This window comes from Lutjanus erythropterus, chromosome 14 (assembly GCF_056507025.1).
Source record: "Lutjanus erythropterus isolate fLutEry1 chromosome 14, fLutEry1.hap2, whole genome shotgun sequence".
Classification (NCBI taxonomy): Eukaryota; Metazoa; Chordata; class Actinopteri; order Lutjaniformes; family Lutjanidae; genus Lutjanus; species Lutjanus erythropterus.
In genome coordinates this window covers 3,130,858-3,158,132 of record NC_139330.1, presented here as the reverse complement: position 1 = coordinate 3,158,132, position 27,275 = coordinate 3,130,858, and the positions used below count along the sequence as shown (strand labels likewise).

Here is a 27,275-nt window from a genome sequence, read left to right as displayed (position 1 = left end):
TGGTGGTTTTGTCCATTATTTTGACCAGTTTAAATATCATTTTACTCACCAAGTTAGTAGAAAGAGAGCACAACACATCCCACAACTACCATAGGGGAAAGCACTGAGTACCACAATACGCAAGCAAGGGTTAAAATGTTACCAAAATGCCTGTAGCTAACTATAAATATTCGATTTCAGCAGGTCAAAGAGTTATTTTGGTGCTCTATACCGATCACAGAGGAAATGTGATACTGACAAGTGAAACACTTCAGCAGACTTAACAGGCTTGTTTTCTCCTCTCATCTGTAAAACAATATACACATTTTAAATGCTTCATAAACTGCATTTGTAAAAATTCTTCCAGTCTTTTCGTTATGTAAAGACCCAAATAATATTACTAAACCCAGTCCAGTCCAGAACGATTTTGAAAAAATATTGAATTGTGATTATTTTGCGATATGATTTACAATATTAGAAGGAATGCAAATTTTTACATCATTATTTGCATTTTCATTTAAAATAAATCATTATGGTGTGAGGATCTGTACCAAACAAAGATGTTTTATTAAGTCTGTAAAAATATGACATCTGACATTTAACACATATTGTGCTTCCTGCGATTTGAAAATTTGACGCAGGCCAGATTGTGATTTTGATAACATTTCCATGAATTGTTCAGCCCTATCAGCACCCACTTAGCAGTCAGGATGCCACAGTTTTCCCATCCTGCTGATGCTTCACATCTGTATCCACTTTTGTCTTCTTAAAAGTTCAGTTTTTCAGTTTGGCAGCTTATAAACACGTAGTTCTGCGTTCTTCACCCTGTTGGTGGTTCATCCCATCACACACCAGCTTTTAGCCATTTTCCTGTTGTTTGCTCACACATGGAAATGACAAGGAGGCAACTTCACGCAATGCAAAGTCAATGAACAACCACCACTGCAGACGAAAAGTTACTGAACATGACTCAGGCACGAAACATTTAAGTTATAGCAGTTAGCGGCTAGCAAGGAAACACACCGTTACCTTGAATAAATGGATTTCTCTGTGTTTGGAATAGTGCAAGTACACGATTCAACAATATATCTAACACATGTCTCAAGTTTTCAGACATTTTTATGCGGTAATGTTACATATTACAGCTTTAATTGCTCTCTGTCTCGAAACATTCGATCTGGAAATGTGCCAACATCACTAAAAAGTCTGAGGGGTCAACATAAACAATGAACATGAACAATGTCATAATATTCTCAAATCTCAGCAATTAACTTGGTTATAACTGAAGAAAATGATGGACAGAACCACAAAAACAAGACCAGAGTTCAAATAAACCAGAATTATTCTCTAAGCGTACTTAATTTGATCAGTTTTCCATTGTGAACTAGAAATAGTGTTTAGTTTGAGAGAACTGGAAAACAGTGAAGATCATCTGCTTGTCGAATAATGTTGTCAGCACCTGGTTTTGAACTAAAGGATTGTGGGAAGAAGACGATTTGTCACTTTTTCAGTCCAAGTGAGACAGAATTAACTGGTCGAGTTCTTTCAGACGACAGAATCCAGCTGGCATTAAATGTCTGCTGTTGTGTTTTGTTTTGTTTTTTTCCCTCAAAGACATGACTCATGTTGACTTTGAGAACACGAGGTTCTGTCTGTCAGACTGTTTGGATGCAATAAAAATAACAAGTGACATAAGTTTGATAATCCCAAAGAGCTGCACTCGGTCTCTACAGGGTTTAACACAAAGAAGAAGAGAGGAGCTGAATGTGGATCTGCAAAGCCTGTAAAGGAGGGAGAGTCGTCATCAGACAGGAAACCAGCAGTCCTCAACTCCAACATGACCTCACCCAGTCCCCATCTGTGTGTGTGAGTGTGTGTGTGTGTGTGGTTGTGTTCTCCTGAGAGCTGGAAGACGAGGCGAGTCCTCAAAGTCAAATGGGACAAACTGAGCCATTTGGCTTGAGTGTGTGTGTGTGAGTGTGTGTGTGTGTGTGTGTGTGTGTGTGTGTGTGTGTGTGTGTGTGAGAGTGTGTTGATGGAGCATGGAACCACAGTGGAACTACTGTAGATTCCTGTCTTTATCTGATTCTAATTCCCAAAACCATATATGGAAATCAGACTGGAGAGAAAAAGAGGGAGACAGAGAGGGAGAGGGAGAAAAAGAGAGGGAGAGATCAAAAATAGGATCAAAGAAGCATCAAAGAAAAGACCCCACGAATGTAAAAAGACAAAAAAGGAGGGCAGAATGAGAAAGACAGACGAGGGTACAATGGGATAGAGTTCTGTTCCCCAGTATGGATGAGAAAAGAAAAAAGAAAGAATAAAAAAAATTTTGTTTTGTCTGTCTGGACTGCAAACGTCACGTCAGCATCACGCTCATATGACGGCAGCGCTCACGCCACACTGAAGCGTCTATCCAATATTGCACCATATTTTTCTCACATTTCAAGGCGTCAGCAGCCAAAGAGCAGCCAAACTTTCTGCGCTGTGTGCAGTTTTCTTTCAATATTCCTCATCAAATGACATCAACACGATGCATAGGCACTGCAGCGTCTTTGTGTGTGTGTGTGTGTGTGTGTGTGTGTGTGTGTGTGTGTGTGTGTGTGTGTGTGTGTGTGTGTGTGTGTGTGTGTGTGTGTGTGTGTACAGTAGGTGTGGATATGAAAAAGAAAGGAGGGAAATAAAGTGTGGCTGTGCTCGGAGGAAAGGGATTAAAGTTGAGCAGTTGTTTTAGTGGCACTAAATGTACAGTTTGCCCAGAAAAACACTGCAGAAAGAAACTCTTCAGTTCCCGCGTGTTGTTTCTGAGCTGTTGGTTGAAGTGAAGGGAGAATCTGTGGGATTAAACCTGAGCAGAGTGAGCTGATGTCTGGCTGTGGAGCACACTCTGCTCCACCTAGGTTACAAAATTTGGACAAAATACAATTCCAGTGTCTTTTTACTGGGCGCCAGCCTTGCATTTATGCATGCGCTGTCAAAAAAATAGACTCGAAGCCTAAATAAACGCTTCAGGTCACATTTACACCCATCAGGACCTGGAAGATGCTGGTCTACCGCTGCCTCGATCTGTTAGTTTGTTTGTGTAATTTTGTGACTTCTGTGAAACCGAACTCAACCTTTTAAAACACTGAAGTCACACAATAACACAGCTGGACCAGCTTCTCTCTTCTTTAATATTTGCATTTATGCAATATCGCCAGAAACGTGCCCCAAAAAAGGGGTCTTTGAGCTCAATAGAGCGAGTCACAGGGTGAGAAAGGTAGCAGAAAACAACGTGAGGGCTAAACATCGCTTCTGGATCAAATACTATGAGCCCAATAATATCCTCCACGGTGTCTTCGTATGTTCTGAGCAAAGACTGTCTGTACTGTGTCTCAAGGACTTTCAATCTTACCTGAACAAGAATGAAATAAGCTCGCAGGTCATCTTTTGTCCGAGGCCTGAGAACAGAACAAAAACAAAAACCTGTCACACGACTGCAACAATCACACCCATTTTACTATGAATTCCAATAATCAGATCATCTGGATTGTGTTTGCATTGTTTGAAAACAAGGATGAAGCCAAAACAGATCAAGTAGGGAATAAAATTTAACAAACGTATCACAAAAATGCTAATTAAAATGCAGATGTGTGCCACAGAGGTGTTCTCACCCTTTCCACTCCCGCAGCAGGCTGTTGATGATCCCCTTCAACACTGACTTCTGGATGTCCTGAGGCTGAACACACACAACAAAACATATTCAACATTAAAAATAGAAAGAATCAGAGGGTTGAATCAACATTCCTGAATGTCAAAGACACGCAAAGAGAAACAGAATCACTGGCCGCCATATTTACCTAACCTTAATTTAACCAGAAAGGTCACTTAAGAACATAGAAGTGTTTACAAGGACAGTCTTAAGTGTTTGAAAAGATCCTCCGCTCTGTCCACATTCACTGACTGAACTGGACTAATGAATCCAGGAAAAATATTTTATGACACTGTGTTTTTCAACGTGATCTCATGGGATGGTGTACACGACTTTACCTGTGTCATATCTCCACATTGATTTTCCTTAGCCTCTGTATGTTGGGGCACACGCTCCACCAGCTGAGCCACCGGGGCACCAATGTCTTGTCCTTTTAACCTTTTCGTTTAACACTGTTTAGTCCAGTGCAATTTATGATTTTTGGATGTGGTAAAAGTAGTCAGGTGACCTTCATCATCACAGTCAGGTAACTTTCATCAACATGGTGATCTTTGTTGTGCTTAAAATTGTGAAATGGTCACAGCAACAAAACTACTTGGTTAGGTTTAGGAAAAGATCTTCATTTGGGATAAAATAGGTTCATTACTTGCGTAAGTTAGCTTAGGTAAGTTAAGTATGTCACTTAATAATATGTGTACTAATAGTAACTTTTATTTTTTACTTTGTCACTCTTTACTGTGTCAGTAATCATGACTTTTTCTCTTTGACATTTGTGTGTGAAATGACAAGCTGTCTCCACACAACTTAATGCAAACTAAATGCTGTGAAATGCCATGTGACAAGCAAAAAAGGCACTGTGATAAAACGAAATGCGGAAAGAAGAACTGATTCTGGAGAAAGGAAGTTGACTGTTGAGCCTCACTCACTGCTTGCTCGGTCTGAGACCCCCAACCCAACATGTCTGTATTTGACAACCTGGGAATCTGACTCAAAAACCAGCTATCTTTCTCCAGAATCATCTACTCCACCTTTAAGGCCACATCCAGACAGAATCAGTTGTTGTGGTGTTTAGAGTTGTGCAGCGATCTGAGGGGGTATGAGAATATAACTGCTGTGAAAGAATCAGAAAAAAACATTTTATTTCGCCAATTCACCAGCTCTCTCACAGCATTGCTCCCTCTCCCTATTCAGTCTGTACCTCGATTGCCTACAGCTGCATGCTCTCTCTCTCCCTGACGCTTCTTGGTGTCCGTCTCTATTTCGCAGCACGAACTACAAGCTTGACCTAAATGCAGAGTATCATCATGAATTTTGCCTGGATAGTGTGCCTTTTCAGTGATATTTCAGGCCGACTAAAAAAGTTGCCCACCACGTTTTAGGCATCCACAGCCTAAAAGGACTTACCCAGTTCAAAATGAAAGAGATGACTGCCGTCTGATTCTGTCTGAATGTGACCTAAGATATTGCCGTGTTATCCATACACCTTTTCATGAGACCAGGCTGCGTTTATTAATAAGCACTGCCCGGCCGCTCATCAAGGCAGCAATAATTTCAAGTTTTATAGAATGCATGTAAACTTATATAAAGGCTATGAACTCTTTTACAGACTTGACGTCATGATAAAACACATCCGTTCAAATATGTGCCATCAAGGTGACATTTCCTTTGTTTGTGGGTGTGGTCTTGCTGTCACATGCTTACTGTGCTGAGCAGTGCGTCATAAACAGCGTTGACAAACTTGGCGTTGACTCCTGAGTCGTCGGTGGTGTTAAACGATCCGTTCGCCTCTCGCTGGAATAAGAGAAGGGTGAAGAAAATGAGGAAAAAAGAGAAGGCGAGAGCATGAGAAAAAAGGAGGAAAACAGCAGAAAAAAAAATGTTTTCCCATCGTAAAATGGTTATGGCGTCTGGGGAAATTTTAACAGCAGCTAAAACAGTTTTCTCACAACAGGCCTTCAGCTGAGAGCCAGACTGTGTGTGTGTGTTTATGTGTTCTACCTTGAAGGCAGCGTTGATTTCTATGAAGGAGTCGAAGGTGGTCAGGTAAAACTCTCGGACCTCCCTCCAGTCACCTGATTGGACGGCATGTTCCATGTCCTCCCTGGGAACACAAACACATGCTTTGTAATTGTTTGTTTTAGCCTGTTTCAAGTATCAAAAGTGAGGGGGGTAGGGTGTGGGGGGGTTGTTTTCTTAATGTTCTGGGTCAGTTCAGGGGCTGGAAACTCACTGGAACTCCTTGGTGGTCTTGGTGCGCAGGGGAATGATGGGGTCTGAGGGGAACGGAGCTTTGACCTCTGGGGGCAGAGTGTCAACGGAGAGCCGCTGCTTCTGACGAACATCACTGCAGATCGGAGGCAGCTCTCTCCCTGAGTGACAGACACACACAAACACAATAACTCACCCATTTATTCACTTGTTTCTTCACTTCACTGTGAAGCACTTTGAGCTTTATGATGTCCAACTGATTCAAATATTTCATATTTCAAAATCTCTATGGATATAAATGTGGTAATGTCCTCTTCTTAAACAATGTGCAAAAGACACACACATCCCTGAGCCCAGTGGATTGGGAGCTGGATCACAAAAATACTTGACTAAAGAAGGAAAAAATCTGCACACCAAAATGGACGGGAGCTTTTTTGGTGTGCAGATTTATTTCTTTTTCATTCAAATAAGAATGTTAATCACAGTCAAAATGCTAAACATTATGTTGGACATTTCTGGTGGACTATATTGGCTCTAGAAGAAAGACTTTATTGAGTTAAATTAACCTTGTGGACATTCAAGAGGACGTTACAATTGTTGCCTTTTGAGCTTATTCAGGAATTGTGTTTCCTGCTAACTCAGATCTTTATAAATGGATCACAGTAGCTCTCAAATCATAATTGTGACTAAGAGTGCAAACAGTTCCACATGGCAAAAGATGGCGAAGCACCTACTGCAATGCCACCACAGCTGCCAGATGTTACCAGCAGTGATTTGCAAAGTTTTTGCAAAGTATTGTCTAGTTTTCTTTAAGATGCATAGAATAGTGTAGTAGTGTCATAGCCAAGCATACTGAGTTTGTAACTTAAATAAGAAAACTTAACAAGTGAACAATAAACTGGAGGATAAGTCCAAACTTCTCAATTTAAAGATTGTTTTGTGACACACTATATACAAAATAAAAATCCTGTCTCCCTCTCCAGCAAAGAAGAGTTGAATCTAACTCAAATATGCCTCTCAGCTCCCATACAGTCAAGATGGCAGCAATGTTAACAAAAAGTGAGATTCTCATCTGATATGGTGCCTAATTTTAGTAGATCATAATATACCGGGTATGAATTAATCCGCAGATGCTCTGGTTTAAGATTAAATTAAAGTTTTCTATAAATATCAGTTTTTGAGCCAAGACAAAGGTTACAATGTGGCCTCCAACAGACTGGGTAACAAAAGGTGACAAAACGCATGATTATTAGGCTTAAAGCTCATCTGATTGTTAATAATAATATAAATAAATAAATACAACTCTCTACTTTTTAATATTCCTTCAGTCTGCTGGCTGTATATCACCATATGTTATAATTTTGCTGGTTGTTTCAAACTCACTGGGTTTATGAATGATGAAAAATGGTTCATCAGTCCATTCATAAATTTATCAAAGTAGACAACACTTTGATAAAGACATCAAAGTCCTGATGACTGCTCATAGCAGAGCTGTAGTTCAAAGAGGTTTAAATCAAAGACAGAGGAAAAAGATTTTTTTTAAAAAAAGATCAAATTGCTTGACAGCAAACAAAACAGAATAGTTTTATCGTTCCTATCTGTGAAAACAAACAAGACAAAAGGAGGAAGGAGCACAGACGGCGAAAGAGAGCCAGACAGAGAAAGAGATGTCATTGATGATTCTGCTTACACACACACACACACACACACACACAAACACACCACACAAAGGCACAAACAATAGCTATTAACCTCAATCAGTGTGTAATCACAGAGGCCAGACTGCACTGTGTGAATACAACTACAGAAACACACACATTCGCCCATCCTCCCACACTTCTGACCATCCATCCATTCTGTTTATAATTAGCCTCCTATTGTACCCATCTCCACAGTAACAATAGTCACCAGCAGGCCTGTCCAGGTGCATTGTGGGTGTCCATTCTGTGGTGGACAGATTGCCCAGGCAGAAGATAAAAGGGGAACAAGTACAGAGGCAGACAGACGGATAAATGACCACACGATCAGGTGTTAGATCACAGGAATCCACGTTTCATTTTGTGTCAACAGTGGAGGAACTAAAGATCTAAGATGTTTGACCAGAGGGTGGCGCTTTTTTTTTACTGGTATGTTTTGTATCAATAAATCCTTTTTTTTGTTTAATTTGTTATTGCTTTATTGTTTGCCCTTTAATCTTTTTTGCATTTATCAATATACTTTGTTTTTACCCCGTTTGAGCACTTTGTAAAACTGTTTTTGAAACTTACGATCAAATAAAGAACATAATTTATCATAATAGCTCAATGAGGTTTACAGGCCCACCACAGAAACTATTCTTAAACAGTTTGTTGCTAGAAGACAAAGGAAAATACACATAAATAGAAATTAAAAAAACTTATATTGGGAAATTACAAGAAATTGTGGGCAATTCAAAGAAAATTCCTCTTTCCTTGGAGCGCAACAAGAGCTGTGCATGAGAGAAAGTGTGTAGATGAGGTCACTTTTGTCATGATTCCTAAAAAATACTGTTGATATGAATTTTCCAACATTTTCCAGCTCCTCGTGGGAGATCCCAAGGTGTGCCTGTGATAACTGCACCTGTGTTACCAGGGGCAGAAACCCCTGGTGGGGTGTCCCAAGGCAAATTGGTCCCAGAGGAGGGGCAAGACTAAGAGCAATTCACACCCTCCATGAATCTCCCAAAAACATCTCATCTGGAAGAGGTGACCTCTCCTTAAGCCAGGGAGAGGATCTTGCCAGTGAGTGGGCGAGCATTGAGTTGGGGTGGCAGGTAAAGGCGGGGACCTCGGCGTGCTGACACTTCGGTATAAGAAATATAGATGGCTCGTCATGGGAAAAAAGGTTCCTGATGGCAGTGCTGCAGGGTGGATCAGAGATTCATCAAAAATCACAGTGAGTCACAGAGTGAGTCACCCTCTGGGGACCCTGAATTTCCAGCATGTTTCATAGCAACCTGGCCATGACATTTGTTTTTTGGCTGTTTTAGCTGATGAAAGCAGAAGATAAGAGGAGAAGAAAATGCTCGTGACCCTCGTCCTTGCATCTTTGCACCTTTGCCCTCCCTCTCCCTCCTTCACTAATTCCTAATTATGCCTGCATTGTCAGCTTGTGCATCACCCAATTTAGTCCTGACAGCAACAAACCTTGGTTGTCATGACGCCCTTTAATCACATGGGTCACCTTCAAGACCTCTGAGATCCTCCACCCTCTCCTCTGTCTTCTTTCATCAAAGTTTACATGAGCAAAGCCTTTGATTTTCTTTTGGGAGATGGGTGAGAGGACAACCTTGTTATCCTCGAGTGCCATCCATTAATTCATACTATTGTCCCTGCTGAGGTTCACTAACATCAGACTGACAATGAGCTGTTAACCATGTATGGCCACCCAGCAAGACAGGAGACCTGATGAGGAGTTCAAGTCTTACAAAATGAAACAGTTCTAGAAACACGACTGGATCAGGTAGATCAGATTTGGAGATGGTCAGGCTCTCACTGTGATCGGGTCTCAATGTAAGTGCAATCCGTACAGCTTGAAAACATTTTTACGCCCAGCAAAATGAAAGGTTCATGAACTTCACTTCTTCTTGATAGCTCAAACAAGATCTTCGAAAACTACAAGTATTAGCAGGAGCTACCAAGTCTTCCCTCTCAAAAAAAGAATTACGTTCATCCATAGCATTGCTTTCCTTGACCTGGGATGTACCATGTTTGTTGACAAGTCCATCAGCCCTCCCTGACTAATCTGTACCTTGAGATCCAAGCACAGTACAGGCAGACCTGAGATAATGAGAATGCTCATTAAAAAACCAGGAGTAAAATGCAAAGACCTGTGGATCAGATGTCATTATCCAGATAATGAATCCAGAGACGGATCACGTTATTACCAGGTGTTAATAGGCAACATGTTCTCACTCCCAACACATCAAATACAGCAAATACAGCATCATCAGTGGCTTCAGACTAAGGTGCAGCAGGTACCCCTCTAACATCAGTTTTGCACATGCAAGGCTGCATGGTCAAGTTAGCAATAATAAATATGTAATGTCTGGGTAGGATTTTAAAATGAAGGCAAAAAAACAACTTGGGTACGTTTAGGAAAAGAACATGATTTGGATTAAAGTTCACGTACATAACCTAAGAATGTTATGTTACATATGTATTGAAAAGAAGTCAATGCTGGTTCTTGGTTTCACACTAAATGAACATGAACCCCAGTCTCCTGGGTGAAAGTCCTGTGTTTGTTTGACCCTCACAACACAATTTTTTTGCGAATTACCTGGCAGGTAACCACAAATCCCAGAATTTATTTCACAAACCCCAAAATCAAAAATGCATATTTTCCTCCTGGCCTGCTGAGTTGCAGAGTTTTGGAGATATTGGCAGTAGCGATGTCTACTTTCTTTACACTATCATGGAACCAGGCAGCACTCGGTTCGTGGTGCTCAAAACACCAAAAATATACATTTGAAAAACTCAAAACCAGCGTCTCGTTCCAAAAGTCACAATGTAGTTCTGGTAGATTCTACTGCAAATAGTTCCTGCATGAAACTGTTCACAACAACGTCTGTGGACTATCTTGAGTAACCGGGTCATGATTTTGGAACATTTTTAAAATGTATTTTTTGGCGTTTTGAGCACCACAAGTGGGACTAAAGTGCCATTTAGTCACATTATATTTTAGAGAAGGCAGACATCTCTACAGCTGATATCAGGTCACACCAAAACTATCTGGATGGATAAATAGAACTACAGACCAGGGGAAAAATATGTATTTTTGATTTTGGGGTGAACTGTACCTTTGATGCTGGCCCACCCCAGGCCCTCATCAGAAAAGACCCGTCATCAGATACTTGACACCGGCCCTAACAACTTAGTTGGGGGAAGCCCTGAGAGACCAACTCCAGTTCTCAGCCAGCATCTCAGTGAAGGGCACTGACAGGAGAGTTAACCTCACATACATGTTTTTGTTAGACAAAAAGGAAACCCGGGCAAACACAGGGAGAGCATGAAAACTCCACACAGGAGATGAGATTTGAAGTCAGTCAGGACCTTCTTGCTGCAAGGTAAAAGTGCAGCACAGTGATATCTGACCTTCAAATGAGACAGAAACAAGTGTTTTATAGGAGCAGTTCTGCTCTTTCCTTCACTGTATCCAGTCCCTGTGTGCTGCTGCTGCGCCTCAGTTTCTCTGCTGAGACCAATAAAATTTTGAATCTTTTTCCACAACAAGCTGCGCTTTGATGCCAGTGTTTCTAGAAAAGGTGTCATTGTTTTCCGATCCCGAAATGAGACTCAGACGGATCTCAGCTTGGCTCGGCCGCAGCACACAAAACCATATTTGACAATATTAAAAGGAAATACAAACCTCCTGTAATACTTTACAGATGAAATAGCAAATTGTGGTGATTATCCAGCGAGTGTAACGGGCCCGAGGAATGCTACGCTATCTAATGTGTGTGTGTGTGTGTGTGTGTGTGTGTGTGTGTGTGTGTGTGTGTGTGTGTGTGTGTGTGTGTGTTGAGCGTTTTCACTTTCATATGGTTTTCATTTGGGGTGGAGGTTTGCATAATTATTCTGGCATCAGTAGCCGTGGTGACAAAGCGGGCTGGTGAGCGCTCCGCTGGGTCTGCGTTCTCACGGCAGTCAGAAATAACCTCGCCTTTAACGGGAAGGAACATTCCCTTTAATGTCAAATCACCGCCATCAAGAAGACGGGTTTCATCTTTTTTTCATCTCTTTTCTCTGTAGCAGCAACTGAAAATTTTGATTTAATTAAATTTACCTCTCTGATTCTGATCTTCTGAGAATTTGATTAACTTAAATTCAATAAACCAAAGTAAACTTTCCTCTGAATCACACTGAGAAAGCTGAATATTCAAACACCTTTCAACAGAGAATCTGATTTCTGATGACTGATTAAATTCAGCTCTCTAATCTTCCTGAACCATGAAGGTGAAACAGGAGGAAAATCAAGAAAAGAAGCTTAAACTGTGAGTCAGCTCAGACCTGAATCGCCCCATAAAGAGCCTGTAACTATCTAATTAGAAGTGTGATCCTGTGATTTTCTGCACACTGCGACATTTTTAAAATACATGGTCATCGGCTGGAAAACATGAACCGCTTTCCTTCTTCTTCTCTTCTCTTTTCTGAAAACCCTCCATTTGAGTTTCTGCTGCTCACAGCTCAACATAAACACAGTCTGAGTACATACATACATCAAGCGCACTGTAAACAGAGGAAGTAACACATCATTACATCCTAGACAGAGACGGAGACCACAGTGTCTCAGAGAACAAAGACAGTCAGACAGTGAACGCACCACGCTGACATTCAAACTGCGGAGCTGCTTTACTGGCAACATTTGCTTTGAAATTAACTTAAATGGAGGCAAATGAAAGGACTTTATAAGCATCTGAGAAAGTGCTGACTTGTTGTAGCTGACTGCACAACTTGAAGTCAAAAGTCAAAGCATCATATGATTTAATTTTGAATAAAGCGCGCTACGTGTTTTACTGCCAAAACTTTCTGAATCCCAAATCGTCCATTACGTTGGCTTGTTCAGTGGCTCCAACACATCAAACTACGATGCTGTAGGAACTAGAGATGCATGATTTTTTTTTCAGCCAGTACTGATAACTGATAATTACCTGCTTCTCATGGCTGATGCCAATAAAATCACTGTTAAGTTTTACACGTTTTAAGAAGTTCACACAACTTGTAGTTTATGCACAGCTGAGTATAAGAAAGGCTCAAATGTACCAAGCAAAGATGGACGATTCTGACTCTTCAAATATTCAATTATTTTTTCTAGTAAAGTTCATCACAAACCTTTTCCAGAAGAAATCTGGAAACTAAATGCTTTGACATAATCTGTCGAATGAAGATATTATTAGAACTCATATTTATCAGCTATAATTTCATTATCAGAAAAACAAATAATAGCATACAGCCTGGTAATTCATCAATTCTTGCACATGCAGGGCTCTGCAGTCAAGTTTGCAATAATAAAATGAAGTAAGGCTGTATGATCTGGTTATAAAAAATTCTAAGTCATTTTGATTATTTTGACTGAAATTGTGATTGTAATATATGATACAATTAGTGGAAATTATCAGTTTTCGTATTACAATTTTCATGTTCACTGAAACAATTCAGTGATGATGTGATATTTACTGAGGTCTGGACTGAATAAACATGTTTTCTGTTTGTTTTCTTTCATCTGGAGAACAAGATTTTTAAGGCAGAGCATTTCTGCAGCACCACAGAAGCTCCTTATGATGCTGTTTTCTCATACAGTTTTCCTTTTTAAAAAAATGTAATTTGGTTTGTGATTTGGACATTGCACTTGACCGTGTTGTGATCTTATTGCACTGCAGCCCTAAAATAAAGGCATAAAACTAGTTGGATTTGGGAATAGATCATGATTTGAGTTACAGAACTTAAGTCATGCAACTTAGATACGTATGTAAGTCATGTAACTAACTTAACCTCTTAAAAAGAAGTAACGGTTGACACAAGGGACATGAATCTCCTGAGTGAAAGTCCTGTGTTTGTTTGAGTCATCCATCCACTCCACCTCCTCCATACGTGGACTTTCCTCCAGAAATGACACAAGAGAGGTTCTTGTTAGAAGAACAGGGACACTGATGGAGCTGCTGTATGTGGTGCAGTGTGAAGCCTTCATCAGAGCATGTGAGATGGACACAAGTTTTCTTTCTTAGTGTTAACATTTCTCTCATTCATGCGTGCAGCCTTCAATAAGACAGCAGTTACACTTTTACACTAAAACGAAAAAATGTCAGCTCAGCATCAGTTACAAATCAAACCAGTGAAAAAGATGAAGACATGAGTGTGCCAGTTGTTTTTTTTCCCCTGAATCTGTTTTTGGGGAAAAAAAATGACAACAATACAAAATGTTTTTCTAAGGCAGAGCAGACAACTGAATTTGTAAGAAAGCTCAGAGAAAGATCCAAATTTGAGAGAAGAATAAAATCTAGGTCACCACAGCAACGTGTCACAGTTTCATCAAGTCCATTGGCCTAATTTTTGAGTCTCAAATTTTCCTTGATTATTTCACGTTTTTCACAATAGTCATCTTTCTGCAACATTCTTCTTAAAGCTGGTGCATCAATCTGTTCCTGGACCGAAGGCAGAGATCTCACACTGTTGGCAAACTTCTTTTCTCATTTAAAGGAAAAGAAAAAGCTCAAAAGCTACAAGTGAAAATAATATTTGGGATTTGATTTTTTGTTTGTTTCCCTTATGACCTTGTCCTCTTAGCTCCTCAAAACAGAATTCACCTGATTTTATGGACCAAAGCATCAAGCTCAGCCGCTGCTCTGTTTGATGAAATGATGATGTCACTCATTTGGTCCCAGAGAGCTGGACTTGAACTCACCGTGTCGGAGCCACTGGGTGCTGGTCAGGGTGCCCGTCATGCCTCCGGTCAAGCCCCTCCCCCCTGCGTCCCTCCTCTGGCTCAGCGTGGAGATGAAGGTGCCCAGAGACGGAAACGGCTGCTTAGCTCCTCGCCCCAAACCCTGACGCAGGAAGATGACATCATCACCGAGAGGAACAGAGAAGAAAAATGCATTCTGTGTTTTGAAGACGAAGTATGTTCTGAGGGACACCAACACTGAAAATAATCAGTGTCGGAAAATGTTTACATAGGCAACATTATATGTGTCTATGAAATATTTTTAAAATACTAGCAGGGCTGGGATGATACAATTATCACCTGACTCCATACTGTCACAATACCTGGGTGCCAATTTAATATGTATTGCAGTTCATCATAAACTCACATGTTAGTCTCTCTGAGTTTGCAATATTCAGTGCAATAATTACTTAATAGTGCAATACACTGCATTTATTTACTTATACTGTGCATTTCAGCCAACATATCACTCTTACACTCTTGCATTTAACACACTTATTATATCCTCTATCTTCAGCATTATTGTGTTTACACTATCTATGTATACACTGTTGTATATACTGTATACACATTTTTATATTGTAAAACACATCTTACTTTCTTTTTTTTTAATTATTCAGATTTTTACATACTTATTACTTTTATTTATATTTTCTTATACTTGTTATACATGCTTATATATACTTCTATTCTTGAATGGGAGCAACTGTAACTCAACCAATTTCCCCCCGGAGATCAATAAAGTATCTCTGATTCTGTTCTGGACACCAACAGCAAGAATAAACCTCAGACGCTCAGACTCTTACAGAGAAAATAACTAATAACACAAATTAGATAAAGATTTTTAACTTAAATGATGACAAATCTAATCAAAATACACATAAAAAAAATTAGATTTTAAGGTGTAAATGTACCTGTGATATATGTATGACATATGAGTATTATTATTATTAATGTGGATAAATGGCCAGTAATGCAAATAAAAGCCATTTTAAAAAGTAACTTCTATTTATTACTGATGAAAAATGAGGTCAGAGATGGCCAATAATGTAAAACGTTTGAACAAAAATATACTAATTGATTGATGTGTTTTTGTTTCTTTTACATTTTTCTGCAAAGCCTCTTAAATAAACACCAAGTAGCAGCTGGTGCTCGACAAAGTTAGAGAACAAGTTTTCTCATAAACTCACTGAACCGACTCTCAGTTGTTGAGGTTTCTCACCAGAACTGGAACTTCTTAAATCAATCCAGACTTTCAGCTGCATCAACAGACGGTGACAATCGAACCAAAACTGATCTAATAGAACATTTGGTAAAAGTTGGCTGTGATTAATCACCTCCTGGTCCCTCCGGTGTTTCACTCAGGTTTTATGTCTCTCTGCAGGCTGCAGAGAAGCTACGAGAGCCTTCAGAGGAAGACATGAAGAGGGGAGGAAGGAGGGATTAACAGGAGGGAGGAGAAAATGGAAATTACAAAACAAAAAGGAGAGGTGGAATGAGGTAAAGTAGGGCAAGGAAAAGGGGATATGAGGGTAAAAGAAAAAAATAAAAAGATGATGGGATAGAGAGGGAAAAGTAAGGAATGGAGGAATGGGAAGAGGATAAAAGAAAGGGAAGAGGCAAGAAAGGAGGAATGAGAGATGGACAATAAGGAAATTGATGCTGATAAGACAGGGAAAATAAACATGAAGAATAAAAGGTAAAAGACAAGAAGAGAAAAACATGAGGGAGAAGAAAAGAAGACAGGAAGAACCGGAAGAACGGATGGAGAGGAGAGAAACTACAGGAGGAGGAGGGATGAGAGGTGGAGAGATCAACAGATGCACAGCAGCCGCTCCTGACAGCAGCGCACACACACTCACACTCACACACACACACGCACACACACACACACACACACACACACACACACACACACACACACACACACACTCCAGCAGCAGCGATGTGTTCAGGGGCTGCAGAACAGAAGGAGCAGGAAGACGGTTAATCTGCCGTTCAAAATGAATCACTTTCCAAAGAAATGAGACTCCGAGGAAAAATCTTAACAAAAACACAGTCTTGGCATCGGTGCGCACACACACACACACACACACACACACACACACACACACACACACACACACACACCAAACACAATTTCTACTGTTTCCATGTCATTATAACATCTTCTCTCTTGTGCACAGAGAAAAAAAACACAAAGGGCCGTTTGTATCTGAAGTGAAGCAACAACCTCACAGTGACAGGTTGAGTTTTCAGAGGAGTTACAACACAACATGCACAAACAGACGCACACATTCAGTACACAAATTCATCTTGCGTCTCTGGGCAGAAGTTTCCCACCCCAAACTCTGCAAGGGCATTGATGAGATATGAGATCTGAGAGGTTTCAGATCAAAAACAAACTTTGATAACACTGATCTGCACACACAACAGATCCACTGAGGTCAGTGAAAATAACAACATCTGTGAAACAGCACAAAATTTACATCTGGATGCCACAGCTGTTCCCTCAGCAGCTGGCTGAATCAAAGAGTTATGACAAGCTCAAAGGAAAAAAAAGAGCCACATTCTCAACTGAACTTCCAGTGCAGCAGTGCTTTTATCAGCTTTTTGTTACTTTTATCAAAATGTCGTCAGTGTGCAGGTGTTGGTGAAATGGCTCTGGGGCTGCACAGTTTGGTTAAAAAGTCATATTGCCAGAGATTATTTTGACTGAAATTGGATTATGCGATATGATGAGTGGAAGTGATCAGTTCTGCATTATAATTTTCATGCTCACTGAAATAAAAATAAACTATTAAAATCATGATGATGTGATATTTATTGAGGTCTGAACCAAACAAACATGTTTTCTTTCATCTGCACAACAAGATTTTTAGGTCAGGTCATCTCTGCAGCACCACATTACCTTATTATAATGCTGCTCTCATGCATTTTTCATTTTTGAAAAAACTGTGATGATTCTAGTTCTGTGATTTGGACACTGTACTTGGCCATATTTTGATTTTATTGCAACAGCGATTAATTGTGCAGCCCTCCATGGCTCCAGGGATGATAATGTCGATTGTTCAGTCCACGTTGGTCCTGACATTCAGTGGATCAATCACGTTTTTCACATCAGTCCTGGTTGCCAATTATCTATGAGCCATATCAGCCGAGACACATCTAATTCTGCATCTAAGTTTATGTAGAGGAAGTTTTTTCTGTTATAGCAGTTGGTAACTTACAGCAGTATTATGGCAGAAACACATCACATGCTGAAGTGCCGCTAAGCACCAGCTACTGATTCAGCGCCCACGTTAATCAGCTGGGCTGAACATGGAGCGCGTCGGCTCGTCATCTGCAGCGATAGTTTTGGTCTCTCTTCTATTTTTTCCACACTTCACAAGCAAATCTGGCTCAGATAATCTACTATAAACCACATAAATCGCAAATTATATGTGATATAAATGATCTGATTTTGATAAATAATGAAATATGCATCTTATGCTTCCCAGATTATTTTCTCCACATGATGAAATATGAATCTGCCATCCACTCAATTTATTACAAATAGTATCACTGCTGTTTGTGGTTTTTTAAATTATGTTCTTATTCCACCTATCTGTCGGTTGTGTCTACAGAGACAGATGAGCAGAGCAAACAGGCAGGAGGGAGGGACTGCTTTTTATCCAGGAACACATTAAAAGCTTTAAATTCATGAGGTTATTATAAAGATCAGCTCTATGTGTGATTGGAAACGAGCGGTGGAGCTGAATCACGTGTTTCTGGTGTGTTCAGCCGCACCAGAATAGCGTCAGAAAAGCCTTCATCCTAATCTCCCAATCACACTGAATCCCAGACGATAACAATGGCCAGCTGATTGATCGATCCCAAAGTGCTACCAATTAGTAAACAGTCATGATCCTGAGAGGATGAATCTGACTTTGGTGATCGCCAAACTTTTCCCCTAAAGCCTCAGCATGACTTTTGTGTGTTTTTCAGTAAAAATCTCTGCACAACTATGGATTGTCATTAAATTCAGTGCATCATAGCGCCATCATCAGGTCAAAATTTTTATTTGTCCAAAACTTTGTTTTATGACAACACACCTGTATCATTCTCAGCCTAAACTATACGTTGTGTTTAGCTAACACACTAACCTGATATGTTGAACACAGCAAGCAACATACCTGCTGAACTTCAGCATGTTAACACCGAACTGTGAGCATGTGAGCACATTTAGCATTTACCTAAAAGTACCAAAACACAGGCTCACAGGGCTGCTAGCATGTCTGCAGACTTGTAGAGCTGCTTTGCTTCATCCTTGCACCTATAAGTGACATGTGTATAATTACACTCCTCTCTCAGTGAAGCCACAGAGCAGCCACATGGTTCTCTCACTCTTTCATTATCAACGTCACAGCCCCGCCCACACCAGCTGATGGACCGGTGATCTCTGGGAAACGTGGAGCAGAGACACCACAGACTCACTGAAGAAAAAGAAGAAAAAGGTTGTTGCCAAGTATTTTTCTTAGTTTTTCTAGATAAAATCACTGCTGACTACGCCCTGGTTCACGTCTGACATTTAATATCAGTTTCAGCAGCGGCCTTTATCTCAGTGAGTCTTTTGATGTCACCTCCGCTCAGTCATTCATTCTGAGAAAAAACGCTGTCACCAAGAAAGGAACCACACCAAAAGGAGCTACACATCTGACACACACACACACACCTCTGTCTCCCAGCTGTTAATCTCTAATCAGATCCTGTAGATTATTGTGAGACAGTCAAGGCCGATGGTAGAAATATTGAGTTCTATGAAAATAAGCAAACTTTTTTGTCCTCTTGTGTTAATTTTCTCATGATTTTTCTCTCTGGCATGTACAAATGTTTCTTAATGTTACTGCTTTATACTTCTGACATGTCTCTAAGTGGTTGCTGATGAATCATCAGACAGACAGACATGATGTACTAACCAAGACCAGCAGTCTGTCAAAAACAGGGCAAACGTGTGTTAAATCCGTGGCCATTATCGTGAGTGTCGGCGCATTCGGTTCAGTTCTGGCACCAGAGGATCAGATATGAGCCAGCTCTGGCTCGCATGCGGCTGCCAAATTTGACTACAGGTTTTGGTCTGCAGATTTGGGTTGATTTAGGCCGTACATCAGCTCTGGTTAGCGGCACTCGGTCCAGAGATGACTCACAAGATTGATCTAAGTAGGCCCGAGCTGATTTTGGTGCATCATTCAGCACAAGTCTGGGGTGAGTCTGGAAAGCAGTCGTGACAGATTTAGGCCACCGCTGGTCCCTTTGGTTCTCGAGGTGTGAAAAACACCATATAGGAAAACTAAATTTAAGAGCCACTAGACAGAAATTTTACACATGCTGTGTGTTTAGACAAAACCAGAAGTGACTTTTAGAGGTGGCATTGCATTTAAAGTCAAGGAAAAGATGACATTTGATGCAATTTTGTCCGGAGTGGTGAACTGATGAGAAGATGTGATCGTGTCAGTTGAAAATGTTTGAACTGAGTGAAAATTTGACATGTATTTGGAAGGTTTATTGATCTGATTCATAAATATACAGAGACGAGAAGGAAAGAGGAGAGAGGCTGAAGGAAAATGACAGAAAGAACCGAAGTCTCTGCTGAGTTCTGAGTTCAGAAGCCGAGCTGAACACAAACACAAATGGTCAATGCATCCATTGCTAGCTTGGGTTGGGCAATGTGCACCAAACTGGAATATGACAATTTCCACAGTGGACAATGACATCCTTGTTGGGGGCGTATGAAGAACGGCGTCCCCTTGCAGAAAAGCCGAATTTCTCAAGCGAGTAGGGAAAATCCTCACCAGCTCACCACTGTTGCTCTGATGGCAACTTCCAACTGCCTCATTCAGCCAAGAAATCTCTGGCTCCCGTCACCAGTGAAGGAAGGAGGCAGATCAGCTCCGACAGCATCCGACATACATATCCAAACTGGTTTAAAAGGGTCTACGTCTGCAACACATGCTTACAAGTTACAAAGTTAGCCGAACTAGCTATACTAAGGAAGCAAAGCTAAGAAAACAATAGCACAAATAACAACAGGACTTCTGTTATATTTCAGAACACATCATTGTAATCTTTACCAGGCAGTGGGTTGGCCATCCCTGGCTGCTAGGAGAAGGCAGCATTTGCTATCATTTCAAAGCTGCCCAACTACCTGACATCCCTCATTACATGGCTTTCTAATCTCTACCAGACAAGATCTCAGGGCTGGTTGGTCCTTGAGGTGCCACAAGTCAAAACTGAACTGGGAGAAACTGCTTTTAGCTATTGTCTTCCTAGCGCCTGTAATAAGCTTCAGGAGACTGCTGAGTTAAATGCCTTTGTCTCTTTGGGCAAATTCAATTTGTTACATAAGTGTGATGCTGGGGGATGTGAATGTTCTATTTTGACATGTCCTTTAACTGAAATTATTGATTGATCTGCTGCTATTGATGGTGCAGCTTTGCAGCAGTGAAAGGAGCCAAAATCTAAGCGTATCTTTGTGAAGTGATGATCACCAAAAAAATTTTCTTTTCCACTCAAAGACTATCCAGAGCTCTATGCATTTTAGTAAGGTTTTTCTCAACACATATTTCCTTTAAATTGGGTTGAATTATGTGGATAAATGAGAAATTTCACCAATCAGACAGTGAGAGTCAGAGATTCAGCCTGAGGTCCATCAAAGATGAGTCTTGGTGGAAGCACCACATCAGATCCCACTGATGTTTTATTGGGAATATCTGATTATGCTGTTTAATTTAGAGTTCAAGGATTTACAGGTTTAGTCAGCTGAGGCTGCGTCAATCATTACACAGAAAAAACAAGTTTGAAGCAGACAACAAGCACTGAGTCAAATAAAGCAACACTGAAAACTGATGAATGATCTACAGATCAGTGACCAAGTGAAGGAAAAGCCAGAATAAACGTCCGAACACACAGCAACACAGTTATCTCACAGGTGCAGACAGACTAAGATCATATTGCTACTGAGGAGGGGACCTTAAGGTAACAGCTGAATGTCTATTTTGGAGAGACACGTTAGACAAAACTCAATGCCATCAACAAGACATCAAATTAGGGAATGTGTTTTTTTTTTTTTTTTTTTTTTTTTTTGGAAGAATTGTGGTAATTTGTCCCACAGGTCTGCAACATTTATTCACAAAAGAACCATTTTAGCCAAATAAAAGAAAGAAAAATTTGTCTCGAGGCACAACTATTAAATTCTCAGAGACGTTTCTCCTTTTGGATTTGGTGTCCACAGCGAGCCAAGAGACTCAAGACTAGAAACCAGCAAAATGTAGAGGAAAGGGAGCCAAATTGAAGACCTGGGCTATGACACACATTTAACTTTCAAAGCAACTTTGGGGGGGGGGGGGTAGTCTCACTGAAGTGAAAAGTAAATAATGGTTAATTAATTAATATTTTCAACTGCAACCATTTCATTTTCAAGCATCCAAATAATGACAAATAATCACAATTTTCAAAATACAAATTTCTCTCTCCAACTTCAGGTTTATCGAAAGAAAAGTAAATTATCTGAACAAAAGAGGTTCGGCAAAACTTTGTTTAGTTTATGTCAAAACTTGAGAGTCTGAGTTTTAATTTTTGTTAAATCTAGTGACAGCAGTCGCCTTGAATTATGTGTTTTCTCAGCTTTTACAATTAAAGAATCACTTCAGGCCTACAACAATGAAAACTAAAATTTAAAATGTTAAAAAAAATAAGCATTATTCCTGTCCACATATTTTTTGTCAAAGCCACAGGGAGCCATTGGTGAGGGGTGAAACAGCTGCATGTGGCTGCGGAGCCGCAGGTTGCAGCTCATTGATCTGACAGACCTGGATGATGGAATAACACCTTACTGAGACACCTGTTGTACCTGAATGTACTGATGTGGGCTACATAAAGACAAGCAGCTTACACCGAGAAGCCAGAACAACCAGGTGTTTGCCGTGATTGCACACATTTAAATTAATCTAATGTAACTAGACCTCATTTCTTCTTGGAAGTCCAGAGAAAATATCGTTAAGAAAATCATCGTGAGATTTTCTTAAATCCTGAGGCGGCCTCCAGAAACAGCAGCTCTGGTTAAATTTCTGTTCAGGTGAAAACAAACAGACAGCTGGGGTCTTCAGTGAGGCCCAGCTGTCTCCAATTCGTCTATTTTTATTGGTCTGCGATACAATGACAGCCAACCGTAACTAAGACCTTTTTTCTCATCCAAGCTTTGAGCCTGAATTTCCTCCGATCTGAGCTCGAGGAGCCAGAAGGCTTCAGAGGAGGAATCAGAGAATCAGTCTGACTGAGGTCCCAGAGAAACGAGCTGCGGAGAGAGAGAGCGCACGCAGCCACTTTATGGCATTTCCAGACACAACCAGAGTCGGTCTGAGCAGTGACAGACTGTTTATTGGTCAAAACCATCTGATCTGCACATTCCTGCTCCCTGACACAATGGAGATGACATCAACCGACCAGCCTGCAAACCCCGCCAGTCTGCTCCGGAGTGACACCGAGAATCAAACTTAAAACGTGCCGATAAAGAGTCCGACGGTCCAACACTCAGTGAGCTGCTATGCATTTAACAACACACTGATTACATCATCCGACGCTGCAGGAGGAGCTGATGTCAGGAGTCGTTATGTAAGACAGGGCATCACTTTTTCCAACAGGAGAAAACTACAATTCTTTAGTTGGTTGTCACTCTATACAACATATGTGAGACAGTATGTGGTTTAAGCATACATTTTATAGGTTTATAGGTTTTATGCATCATATGTCTGTGTGTCTTCCCCTGACTCCGAGACAAAACTCCCTTTGGAAACAATAAAGTTAAAGTTAAAAATTAAAATGAGATGCACATAATCATGTGTTACTGTACTGCAGCCATGCCCGGCTCAATAAATGTTAGAGGTGTTCTGATACCATTTTTTCCTTCCCGATACCAACTACCATATCTGATCTTTGTGTATCAACTGATAACATGTACCAGTCTGATACCAGTGTGTCAAAAATATATCATAATTACTTTCTAACAGCTGTATATAAATGCAAACATGCCATATGCTTGCTGTATCAGGTTAAACTAAACTGGGTGTGCTGGATGGTTCTGGGAGGTAACAGGGTCGGGTTTTGGGCAGGGTTCGGTGTCTTTTGAGTACAGGTGCCTAAAGAGCTTTCAGAAGACTAGAAAACCTCTGCATAAATGCAGTCCCATTTACAAAAGAACCACACACTGATGGACGACAACATTAAATAACTTTTTTCATTGCTAACTGAACAACATATTAACTGTTAACAGGTTTACGTTTATTCAAATATGATCAGATTTGCTAACTTGAGGAGATGCTGATGTCATTATCATCAGTGCTGTCATCAGATGTCTCGATTCTCCAAATCCACGATTCGATATGACTTTCAATTTTAAAGTCATGATTCAAAACAATTTTTCAAGTTAAACTATTTTATTTTCCACTGATGGTTATGCCATTGTTAGTCTATCAAGTCCTGATTTGTAAAGATCAACAGATGTTTCCTCATTTACACACAACTGTTGTTAAACATTTATCAGAACTGTGAAATACAGCCACACTTAGGACCATTTAACTTTGCTTTTTGACCATGTTTACAGTAGCTAACGGTACGTGGTGCCGGCAACATGTAGAGCGAGTGTTGCTGTAATTGTAAATAGCGGTTTGGTTTTGTGTCTGTAACGTGAAACTATTTCAGTCAACAGCTCAAGCTTGAGGCTCCAAAATGAAGCACCACAATCTGCACTGTGATTCAGTCGGACAAATATCGAAGTTTGGTCCCCAACCCTCATTTCAGGGCAAATTAATTACTTGGTTATTTGCTGATACCTGATGCAGCATTTCAGGCTGTATCAGAGGCATTCCCGATGAGGGATGGGTATCAAGAACTGGTACTAAACTGGTACCAGTTCCTGTCTGTTGAGTCACGAAATATTGATAAGCTCCTGAACAAACGACACTGGCATTTATGTAACACTTTAACAAAAAGTTTCACAACTTTGCTGCTAAATGAAAAAACTCCACCAATAGTGTAACTTGTTATTTCTGCAGGAACGTAGCAAAAAAAAAACAAAAAACTGCTGAATCTTTTCACAACGTTTCATGTAGGGCTGCAGCTAATGATTAGTTTCATCACTGATGACTAAATCAATTAATCATTTCGTCTATTAAATGGCTATAAAAGTGTAAAAATTCTCATCAAAATTTCCCAGAGCTGTCTTCAGATTTCCACTTTTGTCCAACCAACACTCAAAAACCACAGAACTCTTTATTTACTGTCATAAATGACAAAGAAAAGCAGAAAATCCTCACATTTCAGAAGCTGGAACCAGCAAATGTTTCACAGTTTTGCTTGAGCAATGACTGAAATGATCAATCAATTCTCAAAATAGTTGGTAACTGATTTTCTTTCGGTGGACTAATTGATTAATCTGCACCAAATTATAGTGAGCGGTATCAATAAGATTATCAATAATTATGGGTATCGGTATAAGCAGCATCAGTATCGATGATGATATCAATAAAACTCTAACAATACCCTCCCCTATTTCCGAAACTGGTACAGAACAACTCTACTCATCAAGTGTTGTTGTTGTTGTTGTTGTTGTTTGGATAATTTACGATAAATGCAAAGCTGTAAAATAAAATAAATGAAGTAGAATAAAGAAATGAGTCTGTTTACAGTACAAGACTGGTGTCACACAAGGCTAATCAATACCCACCAATCATCATTAAGTGATGGACTATATTGCTTTCATTCTTTTATTTTTATTATTAATGTTTTCTAAAAACCAATGGGATTTTTAAATTAAGTGTGTTTTTTTTAAAAAAAACAGTTTTCTATTTACTTTTCTATTTTTTAAAAGATTAATCTAAAGTTACCTGTTACATCATACAGAACTTCTGCAGTGTACTTCTATCCATAATGTTAAAATATTATACTGATTGAGGAATCATAATGTGTTGGAATATATTGATTTGATCCCCAATATTTAGACTGATGTTGTCATTTTACAATATGAATTAAAACTAGGGCAGTTTTTTTTCTTATTAAGAAAAAAAGAAGTTGCTCATTAAATCACAACAACACATCTTAAAGCACGAAAACATCCTTTTTCTGCACAGCAAACAGAAATGAATCACTTAGTTGTGAGATAAATGAGCAGAAAGTCTTACAGCAGGAGGGGAGCTGTTGTAAATTGGTGGGAGCCTCTCTCTTTCCCTCTCAACTCCTGACAGCGCAGAATGTTCTCCATCCATCCTCTCTTAGTGGAAGAGCGGAAAAAGTTGTTTTTTCCCTGGAAAGACTCTCAGTCCTCTGCAGCCTCTGTGTTTGTGCTCCTCACAGGGCTGCACATGTTTTCAGCAGAGCCAGCTCTGAGCCCGAGTCACCGTCTGTCTGTCTCCGTCTGCTCCGTTATTCCACACAAATCAGGGAGATTCACATCCTAGAAGAACCGGAGTGAAATCTACCTTCGTCGGACAGGTGGGCTCTCCGTTACGCGCACAGCCTGACGCCAAAAGCCGCACGGAAAGTCTCCGCTGGTTCCGTGAAGAGTGTAAAGTTGTGGTTAGTTTTAAAAGAGTTTTTAAAACACGTTGAGGCTGAGCTGCTGCCCGCTCCTTCTTCTCCTCCTTCTGTCCCTCTCTGCGTCGTCTGTCGGGGAAGCAGCAGCGCTGCGGGCCGGCGCCATGTTTGGAGGAGGAGGAGGAGGCGCCTGGAGAGCAGAGCCTGGAGACAGCAGCAACACACACACACACACACACACACACACACAGCACAGAGCGAGGGGATAACGGGAAACAGGAGCTTTGGATTCACAATAAAAGGGGGAGTCAAGAAAGAAAGAAAGATAGAAAGAGAATAAAACCTGTTACACAAAAAACTGAAACAGGGCCATGACTGCAAGAATAAAAATCACTAAAGAAATCATGAAAGCCCACAAAATGAAAACAAATAAAATAAAATTTCATGGGGTAAATTAAAATCAAACACAGAAACATGAATGATTCACCAGACCAATTCTTGCACAATGTAGTGTGACAAATACACGTTTATCTGGCTGCAGGTCTGTTTCATTCCAGCTAACACTGTAGTAACATTACCCCTGGGCTACAAAGTTTATTATACTGATAAAATGTTTTCCATCATTTCTAGATTTTTGTCTTCCCAGAAAAAAAAAAAGTTAACAATCTTATTTCATTCCTAAACACAATGACAACATGTTTCCTTTGACTGTCCACATTTAAAACACAAATCTGGGGTATTACTATTACATTTGTGAAGCATTTCTTGTATAATGTGATGTGCACATCAGAAAGTTCATCTCACCTTTCAGGGGGTCCTTCAGAGAGCTGAAACAATTACTTATGAATTATTATGAATCATTAATTAAATTGATATGCAACTATTTTGATAATGATGAGTCATTTTGAGTCTTTTTTTTAATGAGAAGTGTCCAAATTTTCTTATGTCAGCTTCTCAGATGGGAATATTTTCTTGTTTCTTAAGTTTTCTCTGACAGGAAACTGAAGTGGAATGCAGCTCTTCATTTATTTAAAAAAAATCTGTCATTCTGATGTCCCTTAAATGCATACTAATGGTTGTAAAATCCTCCAATTAGCAAATTTGTGTATCCAGTGAAATGCAGAGAGGATCAGCACCGCCGTCGGCCGTTTGTTCTACAAACCAACCGCAAGAAAAACAGAGACACAACCACAAATATACATAATACAGCCTCTGTGTTTGACTCAGACTGCTAAAGTCTGCATGAAACATCTAGCGGAGTGCTTATTGGTTAAGTGTTTCCTGTGTAACAGGCAGCTAGGGAGGGACTTGTCGTGAACATTGATTGGCATTTACAGTAGCCAATAGCTCTGTGTGTTATTCCCCACTCCATGCA

The 27,275-nt window shown here is 40.1% G+C and overlaps 1 protein-coding gene across 2 annotated transcripts in view; it reads right to left on the bottom strand.

Annotated features, from left to right (window-relative positions):
- Positions 1–26,071, bottom strand: part of hectd2 (HECT domain containing 2) — a 69,008-nt gene extending 42,937 nt beyond the window's left edge. For both annotated transcript variants that reach the window (XM_084736289.1, XM_084736288.1), the window contains exons 1-7: positions 25,549–26,071; positions 14,297–14,438; positions 5,901–6,039; positions 5,669–5,771; positions 5,372–5,461; positions 3,633–3,697; positions 3,374–3,419 (exon numbers count right to left, since the gene is read on the bottom strand). In XM_084736289.1, the coding sequence (XP_084592415.1) occupies positions 3,374–3,419; positions 3,633–3,697; positions 5,372–5,461; positions 5,669–5,771; positions 5,901–6,039; positions 14,297–14,438; positions 25,549–25,632 (669 nt within the window). In that variant the 5' untranslated portion in view covers positions 25,633–26,071. The remainder of the gene's footprint in view (positions 1–3,373; positions 3,420–3,632; positions 3,698–5,371; positions 5,462–5,668; positions 5,772–5,900; positions 6,040–14,296; positions 14,439–25,548) is intronic.
- Positions 26,072–27,275: the final 1,204 nt, after the last annotated feature.